The sequence below is a fragment of the Candoia aspera genome, chromosome 1 (genome assembly GCF_035149785.1).
Source record: "Candoia aspera isolate rCanAsp1 chromosome 1, rCanAsp1.hap2, whole genome shotgun sequence".
In the NCBI taxonomy this organism is placed as follows: Eukaryota; Metazoa; Chordata; class Lepidosauria; order Squamata; family Boidae; genus Candoia; species Candoia aspera.
In genome coordinates this window covers 311,069,278-311,095,945 of record NC_086153.1, presented here as the reverse complement: position 1 = coordinate 311,095,945, position 26,668 = coordinate 311,069,278, and the positions used below count along the sequence as shown (strand labels likewise).

Sequence of the window (26,668 nt, the reverse complement as noted above, 5' to 3'; positions counted from 1 at the left end):
AACTTTTCCAAATGAAGAATAAAATCACAATATGAGATTTCCTATGAGCAAAAAAAAGCAATATAAATGTCCATGTCTTATGTCAGAGACTTTTTTAAAAAATTAATTCATAGCTTTGCAGCTATTGCAATGAGTCAAGGAATTTACACCATTCTGTTACACCCATTTTAGGGCATGTCTTTTCAGTACCAACCTTAAAGGTTTTAATCAGAATGTTGTCATTTTAAGAATCTGTACCAGAGAATCTTCTGGGGCTGGGTAAAAGTCTCAGCCCCACAGTTCTTTGACAGTTATTTTTGTCAAACCACTTTAGAAAATTTGCAACACATACAATTTATACAAAACGGGTTATATTCACTCTAGGTATAGATGCTTCAAAATCTCTCACATTTATTCTATGGGATGGGTAGAAAAGAATCAGAATTAGGTTTCACTTCCTGCTTTCCATAACTTCTAAGCAGATATAGTGGAAAATCAAATGTGACTTTACTGGGCAATTCATTATTTGCAATATTTGTTTAAATAGCAGGCAACAGCCCCCCTAATCTGGATTACAACCTTAATGAGAGAATGGGATTTTAACTATACTTCTCTTGCTGTAATTCTGCCTTAAATCAGATCAGTTCTTCTTTACCAGGTATTTTTACTGGAAAGCAAATTTCCACTGGGGTACAGGGAGATTTTCCTTCTAAAAGAAATAACAAGCATGTGGACCAGTCTGAATCAGGACCATGTAAAACTGAAGGGTTGAAAACATTTTACCTCCCTCCCAACATTCCAAACACAATCAAGCTGCTCCCATGAATGCTTGTATTCATTTTAAAAAACTGTCCACAGAATTGCTATTTTCACAGTGTTGCATTTAGCTTGGGCATGCATAACACACTGAATCATATATTAGTCCACCATATTACATGCATAATGCAGACTGAGCCCATATCATTAGATTATGGTTCTGTGTGAATCTAGGTAATTGGTTTAATTCAGTAAACGGTGATTAAACATGAGGTAAAGAAAGGTAAAAACGTGGTTGGCTAGCTTGTGACTCACTAGATTATGTGAATTCAAGCTACTGGGTTAATTCATTAAACCAGTGTTTCTCAACCTTAGCAACTTTAAGGTGGGCCGGCACTCCCCGTGGTTTATGGAGGAGCTGAGGGTTTTGAAGAGGGTTGAAGAGGGTTAAGAGATGCCTAGAGCACCACTGGAGGAAGACAAAAACCGAACCCGACCAAACACAAGCTAGAGCCGTGATTAAGGCCTACCTTGTGGCAGTAAGAGCGGCAAAGCGCCAGTACTTCTCCGCTCTTATTGCATCCGCAGAATGCTGCCCAGCAGCCCTGTTTAAGATTACCTGATCCCTTTTAGGGAAAGGGGAGTCAGAAATCCATCTACAGGGCTGTGCGGAGGAATTTTTGAGGCACCTGCAGGATAAAATTGCTTGGATCCAGACTGAGTTGGACTCCAAGCATGAGACAGAGTCAGAGGAGATACCCAGGGAATGTACTTACCAGGTTATCTGGGACCAGTTCGATCCTGTTGAATGCGAGGAAGTGGACAGGATCCTCTGGACTGTAAATGCTACCACATGCCAATTAGACCCATGCACCTTCTGGCTGGTGAAAGCAGTGCGGGAGGTGACATGTGGCTGGGTCCAGACAATGGTAAACACATCCTTGAGAGAGGAGGTGTTCCCAGCAGCCTTTAAGGAAGCGCTGATGCACCCCCTCCTCAAGAAACCATCGCTGGACCCTACTATACTGGACAATTTTCACCCAGTCTCCCACCTCCCCTTTTTGGGGAAGGTGGTTGAGAAAGTGGTGGCTTTGCAGCTCCAGAGGATTCTGGATGAAACGGATTATCTAGACCCCTTTCAGTCAGGTTTCAGGCCCAGTTATGGGATGGAAACAGCATTGGTCACACTTATGGATGACCTCTGGCAAGAGCGGGATGGAGGCAGTGCATCCATCCTTGCTCTTCTTGACCTCTCAGCAGCTTTTGATACCATCGACCATGGTATCCTTCTGGACCAACTTAGGGAGTTGGGGGTGGGCGGCGTGGTTCTGCGCTGGTTCACCTCCTTCCTCCACGGTCAGTCCCAGTCAGTGTTGATAGGGAGCAAGAGATCTGGCCCACGGCCCCTCCTTTGTGGGGTGCCGCAGGGTTCGGTACTCTCTCCGCTCCTTTGTAACATCTACATGAAACCACTGGGTGAGATCATCCATCACTACGGAGTGAGGTATCATCAATTATACATCTCCATCCTGGAGGAAGTAAGTGATGCTGTGGCCACCCTTTCCAAGTGCCTGGGGGCTGTGCAGGCCTGGATGGGGGACAACAGGTTGCAGCTGAACCTTGGGAAGACGGAGTGGCTATGGATTAATGGCTCCTCGATTTCTGGGAAATTGTCATCTTTAGTTCTGGATGGGGTTGCACTGCCCCAGACAGACCTGGTGTGTAACTTGGGGGTCCTCCTGGACTCACAGCTCCTGCTCAAAGAGTAGGTGGCAGCCGTGGCTAGGAGGGCCTTTGTGCAACTTCATGTTATGCACCAGTTACGCCCCTTCCTGGAGCGAGAGGCCCTGGTTATCTCCCATATAGACTACTGCAATGCGCTCAACATGGGGCTACCCTTGAAGAGTATCTGGAAGCTACAGTTGGTGCAAAATGCAGCCACGCGGGCGATCTTCGGTTTCCTAAGATCAGCACATGTCACCCCATTGCTCCGCAAGCTGCATTGGTTGCCAGTATGCTTCTGGGTCCAATTCAAGGTGTTGGTTATCACCTCTAAAGCCCTACATGGCACGGGTCCAGGTTACCTAAGGGACCATCTCCTCCCCATCACATCAACCCTTCCCACCCGGTTGTGCAGAGAGGGCATGCTACGGGCCCTGTCTGCAAGAGAATTCCATCTGGCAGGGTCCAGGAGGTGGGCCTTCTCTGCAACAGCCCCTGCCCTTTGGAATATTCTTCCCCTGGAAGTAAGATTGGCTCCTACCCTCCTGGACTTTAGGAAACAGCTAAAGACCTGGTTCTGTAATTATGTCTGGGGTGGGAGAGTGAGTAGCCATTCCTGGGGATGGTTAGTTTCTTAGAAGGACCCTGCTTTGCTTGCAAATCACAGAGAACTTCCAGCCATCAGGGCTTTTATCATATTTATTTTATTGTGTACTATAGTGTTTTACAGTTTTATATTTTTATTCAGGTTTTATTGTAAACTGCCCAGAGTCCCTTTTGGGAGATGGGCAGTGATAAATTTAATAAATAAAAATAAATAAATAAGATGGGTGGGGAATCCTGAGAGTTGAGGTCCACCTATCTCAAAGTTGCCAAGGTTGACAAACACTGCATTAAACCATGGTTAAGCATGCCAAATCTGGGCTGCAAAGCATTGGGGGTTTCTATATCTCTTTGCCGCCATCTGGTGGTCATCCTAAATATCATTACTGCTGCCTAACCATGGTTCAGTTAATACCCCCCCCAACTACATGTACTCTTTAAATCATTTTTTCTTATTCTTATGCCAAATCCATATTTTGCAGCTTTGCTACAACTTCACTCTCAACCCTTCCTCTCTTTCCTTTCCCGTTTCTGGTAGAATCTCTAGTAACTAACTATCCATCATATTCTTTCAATAATATTCTATTTCTGGAAAACTTTGGTCTTTCTGTCCTTGAGTACCTAATGTGGGGATACTGTTATCTGTATTAAACATTATTCACACTTGGCCATTTTGTATGGATAGAAATGTGCTAGAACTAAGACAATTGTATTAAACAGAGCAGTCTTTCTCAACCATGGTGGCTTTAGGATGGGTGGACTTCAACTCCCAGAATTCCCCAGCCAGCCTTGCTGGTTGGGGAATTCTGAGTGTTGAAGTCCACCCATCTTTAAGCCACCAAGGTTGAGAAACCCTGAAATAGAGAGTAGCTTGTTTTTCACCAGTGTTAAATCTAGAAAGTGGCTCCCTTAGCACAGTATTTTGGAGAATCATAGAAGTAAGGGTTGGAAAGGGCCTTGGAGAATGTCTAGCCCAGCACAGTTACTATAGCATCTCCAACAGATGGTCATCCCGTCTCTGTTTAAACACCTCCAGCATGTTGGAGATGTTAACAAATCAGCATGCCTCATTTTAGCATATAGATAAGTTGATCCCATGATGCAATTCTCTATGTGCGAGGAAGCTATTTGTTGCCACTCCCACTTCCTCTCTCTCTTCCTCCTTCTTCCACCAACCAAGGAGGCAGCATGCATGCTGCTGTCTCTCCCTCCATTATGGCCACATGCTTGGGCCTTGAAGAAGGATTTTCCCATTTTCTGCATGCAGCTTTTAGCAGCTATGAAGGCTAAGAGTTTATTAAGTTTAGGGAAGAGAAGAAACAAAGAATCTTCATTTTTCCACCAAAGATGGATGTAACTGAACCAAGAATAAAATCAGTAAGACTCTTTTTACTTTCAAACCTACTTTGTCTAAGCAGGTGATTCTTTATGATTGGGAGGGCTGAGTGTGTAAGATCAATAACCTGTATTTCTCTAATGTGCTCATTAAAGCTATTTAAGATAATATTCCTTTTCTGTGCACAGCTTCTCCGCTGTGTTGATGTCATGAATACCAATGGTGAGCAGGAGGGGGCCCCTATCCAGGGGGGAAAATGCATGCGTAGTACTGAGGAGTTAAGCAGCCATTCAAAGAGACAAAGATCAGACCCGCCTTAACCTTTGGGGTTTATCTGTCTGGGTTTTTCCCACGCTTCTTCAGTTTGTTAGGATTTTCTGTCTAATGTAGCAGTAATAAAACACTAGAGACCTATTCGTCTCAGCATGGTTCCTGACTGTTAGGACATCAATCCTAACAAACTCACTACTCCCATTGAAAGAGGGAGGAACAAAAAAAAAAAAAGGAAGAGACATTTGGGAAAATGTCTTCCGAACACCAGGACAGTTAAGCTCTGCTCCATTCAGTGGTCCTAGCTGTCCACCGATGGCTTCACAGCAATGAACAGTCCATCACCTGGGCAGCCTGGTTCGCTGTTGAATACTTCTTACCATTAGGAATTTTTTTCTGATTTGCAACCAACATTGAGTTTCTTGTAATTTTAACCCATCGTTTCTTGTCTTGTCTTCTGGAACAATACTGAAAGTTCATGCCTGTTTCCTAGTTAAGAGCCCTTCAGACTTAGACTGCTATCATGTCACAGTCCTCTCCAGAACGAAGAGATCCAATGCCTCCAACCATTCCTTGCAAGCTTTTTCCTCCCAGGCCTCTTATCTTATTGGCTTCTCTCCTCTGGACACACTTATCAATGTCTTTCGTAAACATGATGTCTGGAACTGGAGAAAATATTCTGGGTGCAATCTGACCAATGCAGAATAGCCTCTTGAGCCTGAAACTATACTTCTGCTGAAGCACTTTTGAGCCAAATATGCCCAGTTTTAGGGTTATGCAAAGGCTTAGTTCCTAATCATACTCAAGGATGTTCAGAGATGTATGTATACTGTATGTGTATGTATATGTATATAAAAGATCCACGTGGTAAACTTTTTTTTGCTGATTATATAGTTTAGACCAGGGTTTCTCAACCAGGGTTCCGTAGAACCCTAGGGTTCTGCGAGAGGTCACTAGTGATTCCCTGGGAGATCATGATTTATTTAAAAAACTATTTCAAATTTGGGCAACTTCACATGAAAGAGGTAAGTTTCATTCTTTATTTTTAGTTTAAGAACACTGTTAATGCATATATACAGGCCTACCCAAAAACAAATAATTTTGTAACTTCTGCCCTATATTTCAGCCTGAATGTGCAGGGGTTCCCCAAGGCCTGAAAAATATTTCAGGGGTTCCTCCAGGGTCAAAAGGTTGAGAAAGGCTCATTTAAAGGAATAGGGCACATTTAATACAGGGCACCTTCATGTGAGGCTTTTTGCCTCTTCAGGACAAATCTGGATCTTTCTGAATGTACTATGTGATCTAGTTTTGATAGCTGAGTTCTTTACCCCCATCTCTTTTGGCTCTGCTGCAATTTATTAAAAAGAGGAACAAAGTGGGTTTTTTTTTCCTCCAGTGCTCTGGCTCTGCAGAGCTTTTGGGTGGTCCATTTGATCACTGGGAGAACTCCTCCCTGCTCCTGGATTCTTCCCTGCACCCCACTGCCACCATTTCTCCTTGGGAGATTTTTACTGAGCCCCATCATATGTAAGAAAAACTTTGCATCTGTTCCTGGAGTTCTCATGCCACCAGAAGTGCATGGGGGGCAGGGGGTAATCTGGCTGCTCAATGAACACCAGGAAAAGAAAGGGTTACTTTCTGCTGCCGCACTGCTGCTTCAGGAGGAATGCATCTTCAGGCACATCAGTCTCATACATGGCTTTTCAATTGGAGTGGGTAGCTCCACATCACACCCTTTCACTCCCAGCCTGTGTACTGCAGACCAAAGCAGGAGAAAGCACTGTACAAGAAAAGCAGGATAGGTTTGCTCTCTGTTGGGGATGGCTTGTAAACCTTGTGGGATTACTCACTGGGCAGACATGTGGCAGATTCATTAAATGCAATGAAGGAATTGTGGCAAGGCAATTGGGATGCTTCGGAATGATTTTTTCATTATATCAACATAGATTAGGTGGTGGCTCTAGTCATTTATATTTCAGGATAAGGAGATTTTTATTATTCGAGAACCTGCAGTGGGGCACTGTTTTAACAACCTTCTTAGTTCTCTCCTATTGATGGCTTGGAGTAATCTCTGTAGCTTGGCAGGAGGGAAGATGCTTGCAAGTCAGCTTCAAACTGCTTTTGAGGGATTGGGGAATAGAGAAAATGGTACATTAGAAGTTCCCTTGCTGTGCCTGAATAAAATAAACCTCCTTTGTCCAGTTCAAAGACTTATGTGAATCGTAGCCTATACTTTGATTGTGTAGTTGTGAAAAGGTCTCATTCATTTGCATGACTTTCACAAAAGGAGAAGGGTTACAAACAAGGGTTACAAACAAGGGTAACACAAAATGGCATAAACAGGCTCTTTGTGTATTTAATATAGTACAGCTATCCAGTACATAAAAGTTGTGGTGGAAGAGCATCCATCTGTTCATCCATCATGTGAAGGTTATCACCTTCTTTGGAAACATAGACTTTATATTTACATAACTTACATATCAAATTGTTTGATACCAATTTAATTCTTAAGGATACTCCCAAAGGATGCTGGAGATGGTTTTTTCTATTGTGAGGGCTACAATTGTGTTTTAGAAAAGAAGAGTTCTCTGAAACTTAAATTCTTTTCTGAATTTCACAATCTAATGTGCATCCTGTAAAAACAACTTCTACTGCATTTTCATCCTTTCTTACAGTACCATAAAAACTGCTATCTGAACCAGGAAACTTCTCATTCAAAGAATGCAAATCAACCCTTTGTATAATTACTAAGGATATATAATACAGAATTTTTAAAAAATGAAAAGTAGCATTTTTAGTTTTACTTGATAAAGGAAGAAACTTAAATTAATAGGGTAATCAGGCAGGTAGACATCTGTAAAACAAAACTAATAATGCTGAGCCATGGGAGAGCATGGATGATAAATATAGCTGAAGCATCACATGATCACAGACTCCCCATCCTGGTGTCCTTCCCAGCTACACTGCCAGCATGTCGATTCAGGGGGCACCAGGTTGTAGAAGACAGCATTATAGAACAGGCAAACTCCAGGAATCTGATCTTCTTCCCATATCTCTTTCACCAATTTGCATTTAAGTTTTGAAAGGGAAAAAAAAGACCAAAGGGTGTTTATTTTTTACTTAGGGATATGGCTTTATTAATGTAGAACAGAAGCTCACATCTGTAATGTATTCTACAGTGAATAAACTATTTTAAGTGAGATTTTAAAATTATAAACATTTTAAATATAGAAACTGGATTCAGTTCTTGTAGGATAGTACAAATGTATTTTTCTTATACGCTACTTTATCACTCCAGTTATTTTCCTGTAAATCATGTTCTAAACCAGATAGTTTCAGATGGACTTTTGAACATATATCTGAAAGAGGTTGGAAATTAAACCTAGTGAGAGTTGTCTTTGTAGTAATGCTAAATAATAATCCTGAAATGAGCATAATTAAAGTATTATATTACCCTCTTGGGACACAGTAGTGAAATAAAGAACCCACTTTCATTTCCCAATTGTGGATTCTTTGGTTGTCACCAGATCTCTTGATGGGATTATGGGTTTATAATATACTACTACAGAAACATTGGCTCTTTTAAGAAACTGGTTAATAGCTGAGAAACACTATAATGGGTGAGAATTTTCTCCCCTTGCATTCATTCACAGTTGAACATTATTTCTTCGCTCACTCATAAATGTTCACATATATTATAGCCTGAATTCTGCTTTCAACAAAGTTCTGTGTTCCAGTAGTCACCAATATATATAATTTATTTATCAAATTTATATGGCTGCCCATCTCACAAAAAGTGACTCTGGGTGGCTTACAATAATCAGATTTAAAAAATCACATTATAAACTATCATATAAAATGTAACATCAGTATTTAAAAATTAAATATTGTTTTACAAACCCCAGGCAGTGAGAGAATGAGTATGTCCACCTCAGTAGTGGAGCCATCTACACATATCTCCGGCTCCCTGGGACCCCCAGGCCTGGTGACATAGCCAGGTCATGTGTCATGAGTAATGATGGCGAGCAGGAGGGGGCCCCTATCCAGCGGGGAAAACGCATGCACAGTACTGAGGAATTAAGCAGCCATTCAAAGAGAAACAGATCAGACCCGCCTTAACCTTTGGGGTTTATCTGTCTGGGTTTTCCCAAGCTTCTTCAGTTTGTTAGGATTCTGTTTAATGTAGCAGTAATAAACACTAGAGACCTACTCCTCGTCTCAGCGTGATTTCTGACTGTTAGGACATCATGAGGGACTTCTGGAACGTCAGAAGGGGTGGAGCATACAGGCTCATATATTGTACTGAATTAAAGAACATAATGGCTTAGATGTAAAGAACTGAATGGAAGGAGAAAATGCGTTAGTGGTGTTCCATGAAGTTTTTTGGTGAATGTGAGATTTTTTTGGTACAGTATGAAAATATGGTACAGTGTAAGAAAAATCAGGGCCACAACTAGGGGGGGGCAACCAGGGCGTGTGCCCCGGGCGCCACGCTGGGTGGGCGCCAAAATGAGTGCTGAGGGGGCGCCAACGGGCGCAGAGTCCATGTTTGCCCTGGGTGACACAGACCCTAGTTGCGGCCCTGAGAAAAATAACAAGATTAATACCCTATAAAACTGTCATTAAATGATATTGTAAAGGTTTTACACAAGAACTTTATCAAATCTCTGTAGAGTCATTTTCCATGTTACACTTTTCAACTGGAAAGGGGGGACAGGCGCAAATCCAATATATCTTTTGGATTCATACTACACACAAGCAAGAAGACCTAATTTACATGAGACATGCCTCTAATTGCTTGTATAATCGCATTGCTTAGTTTGAGTCTAAAGAGGCTATTAGAAACTGCTATGAAACTCATAAAGTAGGGCCTCAGTATTTTCATAGTACTTGCCCACATCTGGGAATATAAACCTACATAGGTTGCAGCCACTCAAGTCATTGGCTGTGTTTGCATGCTATACTTATCCACAGTTTATTTAACCATGTCTTACTTAAAGGACCAACATAGGAAGGCTTTGCACCAGTTCAGAATTCCTGTGAACCTGTCTGAACACACGGTATCAGCTGAGTTCACTAGTTGATTTCTGGCATTTTTTGTTTGCATTACTGCAGTACCTATGAATATGCCATTTTCCAGCTGAGGGGAGGGAAAGCAGGGTCCTCAGTTTGACTTCTTCCCCCTAACATTACTGACTGGAACCAGCCCCAGAGAAAGAAGGAGAACCACCGTAACACAGTGCCTCCCACTCCTAACCACCAAGGAGGGATGGGGAACAAGAGAGAGAGACAACTAGGTGTTCATAATGTCTTGGTTGACCCTAATTCTTTGATGCTTTAGAACTTAAAAATCTACAGAAATAATGAATACAATGATACTTACTTTGAAATCAGTGCCATTTGCTTAGCTGGTTTGAAAAGTCCATGAAATCACATACATACATTCTGCAGCAACAGTACTCATGGGAATAAGAAGTCAAGAACTATGCAGATGCTATCTAGCACAGTTACTTTACTGTTACTGCTACTCATTAATTTGCATCTATTGTATATTCTCCTCCAGGCGATAGTTCAAGACTGGTAGCAAAATAGGCATAGGCTATGTATTTGTACATCATCCACATTTTAACTTTGTTCTGTGAATCTAGACTGTGCAATTATAATTCAGTGTGTCTTTGCAAAACCTGAGAATTGTGTTACTTGAGTAAATCATAGATCAGCTAACCATAGGCAAGTGTGTTGTGCTGTTTGTGTAGACAGATTTGTAGCCTAAACATCCCAAAATGTTCAGAGTGAACATGTTAATGAAATAAATATAACATTTCACAACTGCTAAAGCACATTCTTCACTATGTTATGCCTGACCACCAAAAGCCAACAAAAAATATGTTGCAATTAACAAAGGAGACATTACTCACTAAAACAAAACAGCTTTGCCAAAGAACAAGCATTCAGCAATCTACCTACAACTTGTGCTCTATTGTTGATTGTGGACTTCACCTTTCCTGATTCTGAAGTTTGGTGTAGCATGTAGAGACATCTAGTGGCTGATTACAGCACTCTGTGCAGCTGCTAATAGTTTTGGAGAGACCTTAGAAAAGACAAGGTCCTCCACAAAGAATCAGAAAGTGGGACCTCTAAACCAGTATTTTGACTCTTAATAGCAAGGGTGGACTGTATCTATTCATCCTAAGAAAATTCCATTTCATAAATCACATAGAATGTTCAAACATAAAATTCATAGCTGTCTTGGTCCACCATAATCTAAATCAATGTATTATAGGTTTCTGGGCTTAATTCAAAGTCATTTGAAGATATACATTACAACACAGGACTTCCATCTCTCTTTTTTTAATACATCCCATTACTGTTCTTAAGATTTGACCATGACTGTTCTTAATAATACAATTGATGAAAATAGGCAGATGGTTAGAGAACAATGTGCATGGTTATGTTTCATCCTTGGTTCCCCATTTTCCAGTGTCAAGTTCTACAGCCAATATCAGCTGCATTTGGTGATGGTGTCTATACTGATCTTCAGATATGCTAAATTATGCAGAATTGTGTCAGAGTTATCTTTATTATTTTATAGTCACAATCTACTTTTTGATGTAGGGATATAATGGTCAGCTTGGCAAATAGAGATGACCAGCTTTGGCATGTTGCAAGTGGCAAAATATTCTAGCTGCTCTGGAGCATCAGGAAACTCCTTGCCTCAGAAAACCTCTCAACTTTAGGTGGAGCACACATTTTAATGTATTTCTGCTGTGGCTGGCTTTTTCATTGGAGAGAATGAATGACCTGCTATTATCAACCAAATGGAGGGACAACTTTAATTCACTTTGCTGTCAAAGAGGGCAGGTTGATCAAGTCTACATTGGGAAAATCAGTAAAGAGGGATATTGGGACCAACCTCGAATATCAGAGATGCTATTTTATTGTTGCACAGTAACAATAAAATCTTGTTTAACATAGCAAGAAAATGCTTGCTATAAATTTGTTATTAATGTTAGGATCCTTACTTATATTTATGTACACTCATGTACTAGGTATGCAGTTAGGAAGGCCAATCTGAGGAGGAGGAAGTGGTGGTGAGAGTTTTTGCCTTACATAGTCGCTTCAGTATTTTCTTTCAGGTTGATCAGCTCCAAATATGGAAGTTCTCAACATTTTATTCTATACATTTTGGCTTGGGAAGAAGTCATTGCTTATCTGCTTGTTGACACAAACATAATATTGCATGCTGGCCCACTTACTTTTGATTAATTCCCTTTGCTGGTTATCCTATTTCCAGGAACATGATGTTGATGCAGATAAATCTTTCTTTTGAGAATATTGTCTCTCTTGAATGGATTTTAGGAGTTGTATCATGTGTTATATTGAAAGTGGGCACAAGGGAGGGAAAACCTATCCATTTGTCCCATTACTCTACATAGCCTGTGAAGTATCTGTGCACATAAAACACACACATTTGTTCTCACTATGTATGCATACACTTGGAACCCTTTCCTATTCAATGGCCTCCAGCTGCATGCACAGAACTTTGTAAGGCTGTGCAATGCTTTGAATTCAGTTTGGAAGAGATGTTTAGAAACGTGAGAGAACATGAATGCAACACCCATCTGCATCTCGCTAAAACAGCCATACAGCTGTTCTAAAATCATGCAGCTGCGGCAGGGAGGTCTTCACTGTAGCTTATGATCCTGAAAACAGAGAGAATTGCTTTAATGAGTATTGCGTTTGTGGTCTCATGTATCCTGAAACACTTATTCTAAGTCAAACCCAAAGCATTGCACAGCCCTAATATTTTGTTTACGTGTAGACTGATTTTCATATTGTGCTGAATGCCTAAGTCTACTCTATTGGTCCTGATCCTATTCCACTGAACTGCTTTCCACTTTTCTTGCTATGCATGTTTACAGTAGGTTCCAGACAAATATTTTTAGTTTTTTTCATTTAAAGATTAAGCCAACTATAATATTGCAGGTCCACTCATTCAGCCTAATCTTCATACCCAACAGTTACAGAATAACATGAGAAACAAAAGATTATTTAGCTCAAATGAATTCCAGAAAAAATATATGGACAGAAATAAATCTTACATAGAATATACAATGTGATCACATCTATATCTGCTATTTCTAATGCCTAGATTTAGTTCTGTTTTCCAGTGACTATAATGCACATTGATTTAATCTTGATTTTTATTTTAATTATTTTTCTTCATGATGGTGAAACTGGTGCAAGGACTGAATGTTAAGCCAAAATATATATCCTGCAAATTTATTAATAATACCAATTTATGCTGTTCTAAAGATTATTTCCTGACTAAATTGTTAAAGCTGCAAGACAGGAAAATGTATTTGCAAGAAGAGGTGACTTTGGAAACTCTTGGTTTTGACAGATGTACTATCTTTCTTGCCTTTACTTATTCTTTCTTCCACTGCTTTGATTGATGGCTGTTGATGCTGGCAACAACAATGAAGTATTTTTAAGGGGGGGAAAAGGACACTACATAGGATGCTGATTTCTCTGGTGAATTTGAAAAGAAATTTGTATGTACTACATGTACAGTAGAAAGAAATGGATTATGAGGAGGCATTTAAAAATAAAGCTAATGATAATTACTGGAATTATAAATGCTATCCTCCCAATTGCTGAAGTCTATATAGAAAGATTTATAGGATGACAGTCAGAGGAGATCTTTCAAGTTAGTCCAAATCATTTATCAAGGTAAATAATCCGAAGCCAAAACAAGTCATCAAAATAGTTGTATAGTAGTGCTGTATGATGCTTCAATCCAGATAAATAAATAGAATAGAATCTACTTGATTTTCTGAATCAGTTCTAATGATCAGACTGATGATGGAAATCAGAGTGTAGGTGATCCATGCACCACTGCTATCCAAATTTGGCTTGAATTACTCCAATTAGGAAATATACTAATACTCCAAATACTTGGCTCCATTGTCACACTTTGAGCTGTTTTTTTCAATGTTTAGTTGGAAACTGAGCTGTAGCTATATCTTATCAATACTTATCACTTGGAAAATAGATTGAGATTAGGTAATGGTGCTCCCTCTTTTTCCCCTAAATTTACCATGTAGCATGTAAATTAGCATATGTAAGTTTTATGCAAAACATCTTCCCTTGTCTCCTTCGTTTGTCATATTTTTCTTCTATTTTTGACAACTAGAAGTGGCTTCCCTGCTCACAATGTGGCATGTCAGGTTCTGGGTTATGTAAAACTCTTTCTGGACTACTTGCAAAAATAAATAAAAGAGTAAAAGGAAGGGGAATAATATGGTTCAACATCGTGTATATCAGACACAAAATGATCCTAATGAATGTGCTCATTTATCATTCCTACTGAATATGGTTTTAATGAGGGGACACCCCTGCCTATGTCTGACTAATGATGTTGCTGAAGAAGCTGGCACAATGCATATCTAATACAGTCCTCTGTAATAATAAGCGACAGCTTTCTAGAAAAGATTTTAGCCCCATATTTCCTTTCCCTTCTGAGTCAAGACAAGGTCATTTCATTGATGAGTGCCCAGCTTTCAGACATCCAAGTTACTTAAAATCTCTCTCTTTTTTTCTGAATGTAAGATCTGAGGCAGAGAAAAGATAAAGAGCTCCTGCAGTTTCATTTTTTAAAAAAATATCCCAAGTGTGAAAATCTTCAGTCAGGCTATACTAGAGAATGGCTTTACTTAGAAAGAAAGCTATTTTCTTTCCTCTTCTTTGTTGCTGTTGGGTTTTTTTTTTACTCTAATGTTATCCTGTAGCAGATGTAGACTGCATGCTGTGAATTCAAAGGCTTTGTGATCTTTTGTTGCTTGCAACACCCATGGATTGTAGGGGTGCTCATGAAAATGTGTTGTGCAAAGCAAGAGCCTATTTCTGACTTGCCCTCATTCATAAGTCTCAGCAGGGCCCCATTTACATTGTTGTAACCCATTTGGGTATTAGTTCTACACGCACATTCCTTTGCTTGGAGCCTCTTTTTACCTACTTTTCATCATCTCTAGGCTTGCTGCTTAGGAGGGGTTGGCAATTTAATTCCTGGCCATTTAAAAAGCTGCTTGGACTGCCCTTTGCTTACACAATTTGCTGAAACAGGATAGATTTCAAGACAAAGGAGTTAACACCTACATTTTTAAAAAGTAATTTCAGAAGCATTAGATTTCTAGTCTTCCTATCCCACTTGTCCATCTTAATGTATAATGGTGAAATGAGAACTGTTTATTTCATTTAAAATCTTTTCTACCATAAAGATATCTACAGTACAAATTTGAATAATAATTAAGTTTGGTTGTCATATTTCTTCAAAGAATTCTGGGGACTATAGTTGTCTGATGGTGTAGACAATTCTATTAGATATCTCTCTAGACAGAGTTGACAAAACTACAATTACCATGGTTCTCTGATGAAAGAAAATTGATTTAAAATGATTTAATCTGATTTAAATTATCCTATGCATAGTAGCTCAGAAGATAGTTCAATGGGCCTTATTCTCTGCAATGGATCTGCAGGGGGGATCAAAAAGTCAAGACAATGGCCACAGCCATGCAATCAAAGCCCCACTCCCTTTTTACATGCACATACAATAAAAAGGGGCAGGACTTAGATCCCATGGTTGTGCCCCCATCCTGACTTCTTGGACTCCCCTCCAGGCAGACATCCCTGATTATCTGGATAACTGGTTCCACTACAGAACTGCCTTTATTGTTCCTTTCCATTTTTTCTAACATTTTTTTCAATTTTTTTCTAACATTCAACCACCTTCATATAACTTGAATCCGTTATTTTGTGTCCTGCTATTTGGGATAATAAAGAGCTTTAAAACAGACAGCTGGAACCAATGGCCCTCCTTTTCCCAGCCAACCAGTCTGCATGGTCCATCAGACCATGAGTCATATATGTGAGACGGGCAGCTATTAAATTGGAACAATAAAATATATAAATAAGGGATGTTATGAGCTGTAATTCAGTAACACCTGGAGGCCCACATACATTTTTAAAAAATATGTCATTTATTTTTAACCCCAATCTATTCTAAATAATTTCACATTTATATACACAACACATTGATACATATATGTGTTCTTAATAATTATTTTTTACTCAGTAGCAACAAATAATGGTATCCCCTTCTCATTGGTTCACTTTTTATGACAACTTTTTTATTGCAAATATGGAAAACAATTTTATTTATAGGTTGGTTAAATTAACTGTAAGTAAAATTGTCTTCCCTTATTTGCACGTGCATACATTTATCCTGCAAAATGTGGTCCATTGTAATGGCAATTTTTAATAAACTCTGTTAGCTACTTCATATGTTCTTCAAATACAACAATTAAAGTACCTTACTTTATAATTTATTAGAAATTTCCATTACAATATATCACATTTTGCAATACAAATATAGGTGTGTTTAATTGTTAATTAAAATTCCACTGAATAGGAAAGTGCTTACAACTTTCATTTGTGGGAGTGGCACTGAAGTTCCATTTCACGTGATACAATCTGTCCCTACATAATGTCTGAATTCATTGATAAAATGGAAGAAGAAAGACACAATTATTAAACCATGTGCAGGGCAAAGGGACTTTTCATTTATTTTTCTGATCATGCATGAACATGTCCATATTAAGGATTGGCAAATGTTTGTTTCCAAACTATTACTTCCAAATCTGAATTTGCTTAGTATTATTTCCATGTATGTATCCATTTAGTTGTATTTCTGACACAATTAAAAATAATACAAAATTTCTTTTACATACTGATAAATGTATGTATGCATTCTTTCAAAAGAAATATTTTGAAATATATTTTTCTTAAAATACACTTTTTAAAAAATGTATCTTAATTTTTTAAAAATCAAGAACTGCAACAGAACATTCAATATGTGTGCAATTTGGAGAGTCACTAAGTTCTGATCACCTCATGAATCCAGATAATGCAGATCATCAAAATTCCTAAAACCTGAATTCCTCAAACAACTCTGAGGTAGCAGAACAGAGAAAGGATACAGCATTGAACCTTTTATTCAACTTCACAGATTTATTCCAGGGTCAAAGAGGTGGTAATAAGAACAAGAATGATTGTGCTATATGTGTAGTCTAATAAAAATGCTGAATACATAATAGTGAGCTTCATCCCTCTAGGGTTTGAATGCCACTGCTTTACCAAAACAAAAAAGATACTAGGGGAAACTCTAAAATAATAGATGAGTTTTGCATTTATCAACATGCAGAAATGATGGAAGAGCTATGCATTTATTCTAATGGAAAGCATGTATGTCAGTGTACTTACAACTATGGAAGCAAGCTAAAATCATTCCCTCTTCCTATAGACTATTTCTTTTTCATTTAAAATCAGCATTAAGGATGGTAAAATTCACTGTTCTGGTGAGGACTTGGCTTTCAATGAGAGGAATTAGGTAAACATCTTCCTTTGTTGCTATGGAACTGCTGTCTAATTACTGTCCATGGGACAATCATCATTACTTTGCCTGATCAGTATCTGAAATTTGGCAAAGGAATGTTCCTTTTTCTTATAGAACAATCTGATGCATGACCCTCAGTGGGGTTTCGTTCTACTACCATAACAGTTCAGATATACCATAGTACATTACTCCGTGTGTATGAAGAAACAAAGGAAGTCATTTTGAGAACAGAGTGTAAAGGAGACAGAGGAAGTATGCAATAATAGACAGAAACATTTTGGGGTACAGGATTCCCCGCTAGAGATCTGATGGGAAGAAGCTAGTCTGTGTCTGTAAGCTGACGCAGGCTGTCAACCTTCATTGCTCTATAAATATTTGCCAATTTATAGAATCATAGAACCATAGGGTTGGAAGGGACCTTGGAGGTCTTCTAGTCCAACCCCACTTATACATTTACAAAATCTTGAAAATCTCTAACAGGCTCTCCTATGAAAGGAAGCCAAATCCAAATAATGGGCTTTCACAAAATATGAGTCAAAACACATGTGAACATGTAGACAGCATTTGTTGGGAACATTTTAAAGCAGCTGTATCATTTCCTGGGTTAGCAACATTACTCAGAAAAATATGCATTTCATGTAAGGTATCCCTGAGAGGTGCTATGTGTGCATTCACATGCCCTCTATGTCACATTTTGCCCATCAGATCTGGATCTCATCTCCTAGTTTTCTCTTAGGTGCATCTATGGCTACTTTAAGCTTACCTTATGAATTAATCCTTCTTTGACAAACGGAGCTTTGAGTTATGCTTAGCAACACAGTATTCCCTTTTATCTCCATCTTAAATTGCTGCAGCATGGTTGGGTCTGTTTGTGCAACTGTGATTACATTACACTCGACCTGCTTTCTTTAACTTAACTGCTTGTTAAAGGAAGTACATTGTGTGCAGCTTCCAAAAATCTGGAAGATCACAGTCTCTGAATGGTTACCACTCCTTCTTATAGGAACCTCTTTCAGGATAACTAAGGAGGACCTGTTGCTTAGCAGTAAAGCAGATGTCCCATGTTCAGTATCCAACCGCTCCAGTAAAAGAACAGTGGCAAGCAGGGCAGAGAAATTCCTCTTGCAAAGCCTCAGCCAATCAGAGTGACAGTATTGGCTCATATGGGCTAAGAGTCTGTCAAAGTGACAAGGTTCACACATTGTACCGCCGTAATGTGATTTGATTTGGTTTGGTTTAACATGTTGTACAATCAGCTGATTTTGGTTTATTCAATGGCTAATCAAACCATGGCCTAATATGATATGGAAACCACATAAGTAGAAGGCCGTCTGAGATACTTATGTTCATTCGCTTAGAGATGCTTCCACTGTTCTGACTTCATAGACTGACAACCATTTTCCAAGGATCTGAAATGTTGCTGTCTATCCAAACTGGTTTCTGAGAGTGGTACTAGGATATTGCACAACTAAATTTGTATTAGGACACTTGGGTCTTCTTTTAAGGCTACAATATTCATGTTGACTTACTGTAACTACACTGCTTTACTATATTTACATGATGTATTTTCTAACTTGCATTCAATTCTTGCAGAGCAATCCTCCTTGCCCTGATGGAGCCATTGTCAACTTTAGCACTCTTCCTGTTACCTACTGTATGACTAGAAAGCAAGTTAGTGTTGGAAGTCCTGGCAAATCCAGCATGCCTCATTAGCATATGGATGGTTGCTCTAGGATGCAAACTCTCCGTGCTATTGAGGAAGCTGTTTGTTGCCACTCCCACTTCCTCTCCTTCTCTTCCTCCTTCTTCCACTGACTGAACAGGCAGCATGGATGCTGCTCTCTTCATCAGGGCCATGTGCTTGGGCCTTGATAAAGAATTTTGCCCCTATCTTCCACGCAGCTCTTAGCAGCTGTAGGGCTAAGGGTGAATTATGTTTAGGGACAAAAGAAGAACAAAGATTTCATCTTTTCCACCGAACATGGATGTAACTGCCCAGAGTCCCTCCAGTGGGAGAAGATGGGCGGTGACAAATGTGATAAATAAATAAATAAGAATAAAGTCAGTAAGATATTCTTTTTACCTCTTAACCTACTCTGTCTAAGAGTGTGATTCCTTATGCTTGGGAGGGCTGAATGTGTAAGATCAATAACCTGTGTTTCTCTAACATGCTCATTGAAGCTATCTAAGATAATATTCTTTTTCTGAGTACAGCTTCTCAGCTGTGTTAAGCTCTGCTCCATTTCAGTGGTTCTAGCAGGCCACTAAATGGCTTCAGTTAGCAAGGACCTCCATTGCAAGCAGTGAGAGGGAAGTATTCTAGAGTAGTTCAAAGTCTGATTTACAATAATCCCCCTCCTGATGAGATTTGGAGGATTAGGAAGCTCCAGAGCTGCTTGTGATCTACCCCAGTCTATTTGTAGGTCTCCCTGCTTCCCTCTGCTGACACCAAAATGCCAACATTAGTGCAGGAAGCACTGTGGATGTTTTTGTAGAATTGGTATGTGTGTGGAAATAGCCTGTTTCTGCCTTACTTTCCCAGGGTCTATAGGATTGCAGACTTACTCACTTGTTTGTTTATTTTTTTACTAATGTCAGAATAGTTTAGCATTTCTTCTGATTGTACTTGCTTGAAATCCCAGGATGCATTTTTCTACCGCCCCATTCTTTTATGTTCTTGTCCTCTCATCTCTCCACACATTTAATTTTCCATTCAAATGAAAGAAGGCAAGTCAATGCTTTCTACTGAGAAGTTGCCTGCTAAAATCTAAAGAACTATACATAATTAAAGCTTCTTATTGGAAAAGAAATATTAACCAATTAGTGTCTAGTTACTGAAATTCGCAAACTGGTTGTGGACAGTAGCTCTCCTCCTTTCCCGCCTCCATTCTACTCCCACTCCACCCAACAAGAACAATTGTGCAGCTGTTCAAATAGCTTTCTTGTATACTGTAGCTATGCAAATGGCATAGAAATTGTGGCATTTGGTTATTCTAACTACTATATAAACTTCAATTCCATGAATTTATTAACATGTATACTTTTTACAATAGTTTTTAAAGTTGCCCTGCAGCTAGATAATGCTAAGTTATTTACTGTATAAGGAGGGGATTCTGAGTCCTTCCATGCTGGAAAAAGCTCTGCATCTGTTTCTGGACATGTCCTTGTTGCTCACGTATCCCTGTCAGGAAAGCAGTGGCAACGTGCTGTAAAGTCATAAATAGTATGCTTCCTCTGCCATGCCACTGTCTGCTTCAGGCCTAAATCATCCCAAGCCCTATCACATCACACTATTCTCCTGCATTGTCCCCATCCATCCTGACTTCCAAATACCATCAACATGGCAGCATGATCACTCACACTCATCAGCAGGAAGGTGGTCCATTGCAAGCCAGTTCATGCTTTTGGCTCCTCAGCCAAAATTTCCTATAGTTCTGAAAACCAATCTACCCATCATACCTGCCTAAAGAGCAGCCTATTCTGGTGGCTGTTTTGCAAAGCAGCAAATCAACAAACAAATATGTAAGGATAAATACATGGGGGTGGGTGAGTGGAAGAAAGACGCTGAAATGGGGTGGGGGAAGGGTACCTCTTTAAGCTTTGATTTCTCTTTCTGCTATTCATGAATTCATGAATATTTGGAGCAGGGAATAGACATGTAAACTTGGCAAGTGGCGTGTGTGAAGCACGGAAAGTGAGCATTGTATAGCTGAAGTAAGTTGGACTGCTCTGAACTCAGCTACTGGCTGCTTTGGACTAAGACTAAGACTATAGGAAGGTTTCTCAGCAAGCCCCAGCCTTGAATGCTAAGGATGCTGGGGAATCTCTAAAGAAGGGGCAAAAGCATAAAAGGCAATAAAGTCTGCTTAGAAAGCTTTGCATATAGGGTCTAGCCCAGAGTTTCTCAGCCTGCGCCACTTTAAGATGTCTGGGCTTCAACTCCCGTGCTGGCTGGGGAATTCTGGGAGTTGCAGTCCACACATCTTAAAGTGGCCCAGGTTGAGCAACCCTGGGGTAGCCTATCACCTCTGTACAATCAAATACAAACTTCATAGAGAAGTAGCTTTGTTTGGTTTTGTTTTGTTTCTGTGGAGTTTTGTTGTTGTTTCTCATTTTGCTGTAAAAGCTTAAGAATTATGTGGGCTAAACCAAGTTAATTTTTATCACATACATTGCTGTAATATCATCAGATGTAATGTCTCTTTGCTCTTTTGGAGGATTTACAAATATTGTTGGTGGAAGGAGAAAGCAGGTGAAAAGGCTGGGGTGGCGGTGGAAAAAAATAAAATTGCTTTGGAGATTGGAAGCAGAGACACAATATTTGTAAGTCTTCAAAAGGGGTTGCAGTAAGAATATCACAAAGGGTTTTCCTTGTCAAATCTTTGCTGTAAATATGCAAAAGTGTTTGTGTTCCTTAAAGGCCAGGAAATGCATTATCTTGAGAATCTCACTGTCATGAATACAGTGCAACATAAATATAAACAGGGTCTTGTAAGTCCATATGTAGCATATGATATTTTGGAAGATGTGTAAGGAATACAGGCAAATCAAAAAGCTTGTACGCCTGCAAGGCCTTAATGATGCGGTTTTATCACCTGGCTTGAGGGTCCAAGTATGTGGCATAGTCCATGCAGTGGTTGTATTATTTTGTTGCTGGTAGTTCTTTTACCTCAGCTGTTGATTATATTTGTGCTGTTTTTTTTACGTTATATGTTTTTGTATAGTATTTAACTGTTGTTAGCCACTCAGTCATGAATTTGAGATGGGTAGTTATATTGAATGAATGAATGAATTTTAGGAAGATAATTAAGATTTATGATTATTTTAGTTTATTTATGCATATAGCACACTTCTGTAATGTGGTTTTCTGGTGTTTACACAAATATACTAGGCTGAGGAAAAATGAGGATTCACAGGATTAGCATGTCAATAGATTCCTGTTTTCCATTAGATTTCCAGAGGAATCCATAATGACTTGGGATTTCCTGCAGAGAACATCAACTTTCTGCTTCTTTTTCAAACTCATTTTCCAGCACAGATGGACTTCCTGTTCCATATGAGTTCTCATTCTCTCTTTCCTTTTGAGTAGTGGGGAAAGTAAATAATATCTAGACATCATCTATACTTTCCTCACCTATTGGAGAAAAAGTTATTGTTTACAACTGCCTTTTGTTAGATTTTAGAAGTTAGGACATTAGGTCTGATTCCTCAACTTACAAAAATCTTATTGACTCTGTTTGCACAACATGATATCCCATGACTAATTTGAAGCCATTAGTGGCCAGCTAGGACCACATAATGGAGCAGAGTTTAACACAGCGGAGAAACTGTGCACAGAAAAACAGTATTATCTCAGATAGCTTTAATGAGCATGTCAGAGAAACACAGGTTACTGATCTTACACATTCAGCCCTCCCAAGCATAAAGAATCACACGCTTAGACAGAGTAGGTTCAAAGTAAAGTAAAAAAGAGTCTTACTGACTTTATTCTTTGGTCCAGTTACATTCATCTTTAGTGGAAAATGATGTTCCTTGTTTCTTCTGTTCTTTACCTATATTTAGTGATCTCTTAGCCCTATAGCTGCTAAAAGCTGCATGTAGAAAGTGGCAGCCATATGGCTTTAGGCCCAAGATGGAGAGAGAAGCAAAGCATGCTTCTTCTCTGATGGTGAAGGAGGAAGAGAAAGAGAGGAAATTGGAGTAGCAACAAACAGCTTCCTCAGTAGCATGGAGAGTTTGCATCCTAGAGCAACCATCCATATGCTAATGAGGCATGCCAGATTTGCCAGGACTTCCAACATAACCATGGTTTACAAAATTAACCCAATTGCTTGACTTTACACAATACCCTGAGTCATAAACTAACAAGTCACATACTGTGTGGATCCATCCATGGTCAGAATTGAAGGGTTAGGCCTGGTGGAGTCATATTGACCAGCATAAAACAATACTGTATATCAGCCTTCAATAACTGTTCAATATCAAAATGCCATACTATGAATATTACCAGGTGTGGCTTCAGATTCAGTGGGGAACCAAACTGAGCTCCCTACCAATTCATCAGCAATGTTTCTGGGCATTCTTCATTGCACCAGGATCTGCCTTCTTCAAAGAAAGGTTTTGAGCAAACAACTTACATTTGAACAAAGCTGTGCCATTACAGGAGGAGAGAGAGAGGACCTAGTGTAAATAAAGAGATTGTCAGCTAAGTGGCAGGGAGCTCAATTCACTTCCTGTACAGATCTAAAGCCATGTATGGTAATTCCCTGAATCAAACTATACATAATAATTGCATAAAAGCAATTCATGTATTTATTTAAATACTGTTAGATATCTAGCATCAGGACATGAAGTAGGAAGACTGTAGCAGAATCAGACTATGATGGATGGGAAGAGGGTTGTTGTTAATGTTTTTAATTCCTTCCTTACGCTTATTGCCGCCCTGATAGAAATCACCCCACCCAAAGCTACTATTAACCTTGGGAGGCAAGTATCTATTGGCATCAGTGGAACTATCAATGATTATAGTAGTTTGTAATGCAGTATCACCACAGTAAGGAAAAAACTTTATATTCCTTATCAATAGCTGCAAAAACGTGTATCTTAAGCTGTTTTTTTCTTTTTAAAGGCATCATACGCATGGTTATTATGGCATTAATTTGTATTAGATTCATTGTAAATAATCTTTCTGTCATTTACTGTAACTCCCACCTTCCTGCCTTCTCCCATTTCCCTGATATGACTCATCTCTGCTTAACAAGCAAATATGCTTCTATCTTCTAAACAGCTAGCTCTGGTACAAGCTAGAGAACAGGCCATTTGATATGGCAGGCAAAAATCTCCTTTTCCAATTTAGTCCTCTAATGCATACGATGCCCTTTTCATTCAGCACAGAAGTTAGAACCAGATGTGTTCTGAGATGTAGAAATACAAATTTTGAATACAGAAATTGCTCAAACAAAACTCATTTCTGCATGTACCTATTGGCACAATCACTCAGCTCTTGGTAATCCTTTAGGACACATTTATTATATTTTGAGAATGATGAATAAAATATAATTAAAGCATAGAATACAGAGATTTACAAGTTAATACTACTACTAATAATAATTCCTCAGTTTCTAGTCTCACAAGACTTGACATAAACAAGCAAATCAACAAAAAGCATTTTAAATTAAATACAAATTTTGAAATATCTGTAGTGCTGGATGCAAGAATTCTGGGTTAACATCATTGAAATAGTCCCTGTTTGGCCATTTATTTCACTGTTAAAAACAGAGACTGCATCTGTTCATTTTTTTCAGTCATTTTTTTTGTTTGCTTATTATTATGTAAGATTTATTCTGCTCTCTGGATCTACCTTGCTATAGAATAAGGAAATCTTTAAAAATGACTTGAGTAATGGAAGATAACAGAAATGAGAAAGCTAAATAATATTATGAATAAATGGGTTTTTAGGTCTTCATTCTCTTAATTCTCTACAAAGCCATGGAAGATACTTGGTGGCCTAGCATCACTCTGTAGTCTCTGGTATTTCTTCTACTGATTTATAGCATTGACCAATCATCAATTGTGTTATGGCACAATCACAGCAATAAAGACTGCTTTTATATTGCCACAACAATGGTGGGGTGACAACAGAAGATGCTACAAGTCACTAGTGAAAAACAATCCGCACTCTAAAATGCCAGAATGGACATCACCACATACCCAGGAAATAAAATGACTCCATGGTTGCTCAGAATTACTCTATATTGAAAAGGATAAAGTTTTGTACTTCTGGATCTATAGTACTTTCAAATAAATTGATTTATTTCACCTTTTCATAAAATGGAATGGCTCAGCATTCATTTGGTCTGGATTCCTTTAATGCAATTTCCTTTTTGGAATGGATACAGTAGGATGTGGTGTTTACAGCGAGGGTTCAGAAGTTTGTGAACATGTATTTCAGCCAATTTCTATGATGTATTGCTAAGGTTCGCATAGCCTCCTAACAGTAAAAGAATGTGCTTAGGTATACTGTGCCAAGAACTCATGTTCATACTAAAGTGCACTTCTATCTTCCAGCAAAAATCCCTGTTTCTTTTTCACTCCCTTTTCTGCAACCTTTGGCAGTTAGGAAATGACAAGAATATATTACAGCAGGGTGCTATTTCTGATCTCAGTTCCAGACAGTCTCTGCCAAGGTGATCCAGAACACAAATCTGGACATTGCTGTGTCAAAGGAATCAGTCACTCTGTAAGCTATCACCATTTTGCCACATGTTATTAGTGCTCCTTGCCTAATCCCTCAGCATAGAAGAGGTTAATTATTTTTACAAGCCAAATAAATAAATAACATTTATTATTCAAAACTTTAAACAAACAAAAAGAGAACATGTCACTTCCATAATATTTGTCCAGTTATGGCTCTGCAAAAGCCCTGCAGGATGTAACTGGCTTTGAAAGGGAAAATCCAGCCCAAACTCTCATTTCTTGTTCTCCCACAAGGACAGGATTGGATGTCTGCTTAAGAAGCAGGCCAGTTTCCTATGTACTGCTTTTGCAAGCTGAGAATGTGAACCAGGACAGTGTGGTAAATACAAATCCGGCACTTACCCACAGCCATTCCCTCGCAGTCTGACATCATGCGAAAGGAAGTTTCCTTTAATTCTGCTTAGAGAAGCCGCAGGAGGAAAAATACAGAACTCGCTCCGTCATTGGGGCAAGCCGATCAGGAGTTAAGGAAACACGAGCTGTTCTCTCTTTCCTCGTTCTTCTCTTTCCTCCTCCCAACAGTGTATTTACCCACCCGGAGAGTTAGAGCAGCATATTCTAGCTCTGCCTTCTCATTATGGGATGTAAAGATAAGAATGTGCTTTTGTGCCAAAAGAGCTCCCTATTGGTAGATAAATTTGTTGACATCCCTCCCCTTCAAACAGCTTCCTCTTTAATGTAACACTGGCACATTGCACGCTGGAAAATGCCATGGAATATTTATGAAAAAGCTTTTAAGCCCTGTGCTGGGAATCCGAACTCACATGCCCACTGAAATAATTATGATGCAGAAAGCTTGTAGCCAGAACTTCTTTCCGAGGCATTTCTAGTTACGTAACAGGAACATGTCTCTGATTTTTCAGGCACTTGAGAGACATGAAAGCAGCTTTTGGATTTAAAACACTTTGACAAGACTTGTGGAAACATCTGGAGTTAGGATATGTTTTTTAAATGCACATTTTAAGGAAGCAATTCTAATAGTTCCAGAACGTCTTTTCTCTTCTAATTCTATCTGTTTATGGATTAAAACATGATTTAGTCCTGGTTCACACATCTCACAAAACTATTAACCATGGTACAGTGAATAAAACCACAATTGTACAATGTATTATGGCTTAGCATGTCATAAGCCATGGCTTTCCTATAACAGGTGGATTCACACAACATGCTAAGCCCAAACTAAACCAATGACAAGACAGTACCCACTTTTTGTTAGGCTTAGATCCACCCACGTCTTTGAGGGCACATCAAGGTCACACTGCAGAAGAAGTCAGGACCGCATAAAAAGATTT

The 26,668-nt window shown here is 39.1% G+C and overlaps 1 protein-coding gene across 1 annotated transcript in view; it reads right to left on the bottom strand.

Moving 5' to 3' along the window:
- EML1 (EMAP like 1) overlaps positions 1 to 25,945 on the bottom strand; it is a 166,017-nt gene extending 140,072 nt beyond the window's left edge. The window contains exon 1 of the mRNA XM_063290316.1: positions 25,719 to 25,945. Coding sequence (XP_063146386.1) covers positions 25,719 to 25,749 — 31 coding nt within the window. The 5' untranslated portion in view covers positions 25,750 to 25,945. The remainder of the gene's footprint in view (positions 1 to 25,718) is intronic.
- Between the last annotated feature and the right edge of the window lie 723 nt (positions 25,946 to 26,668).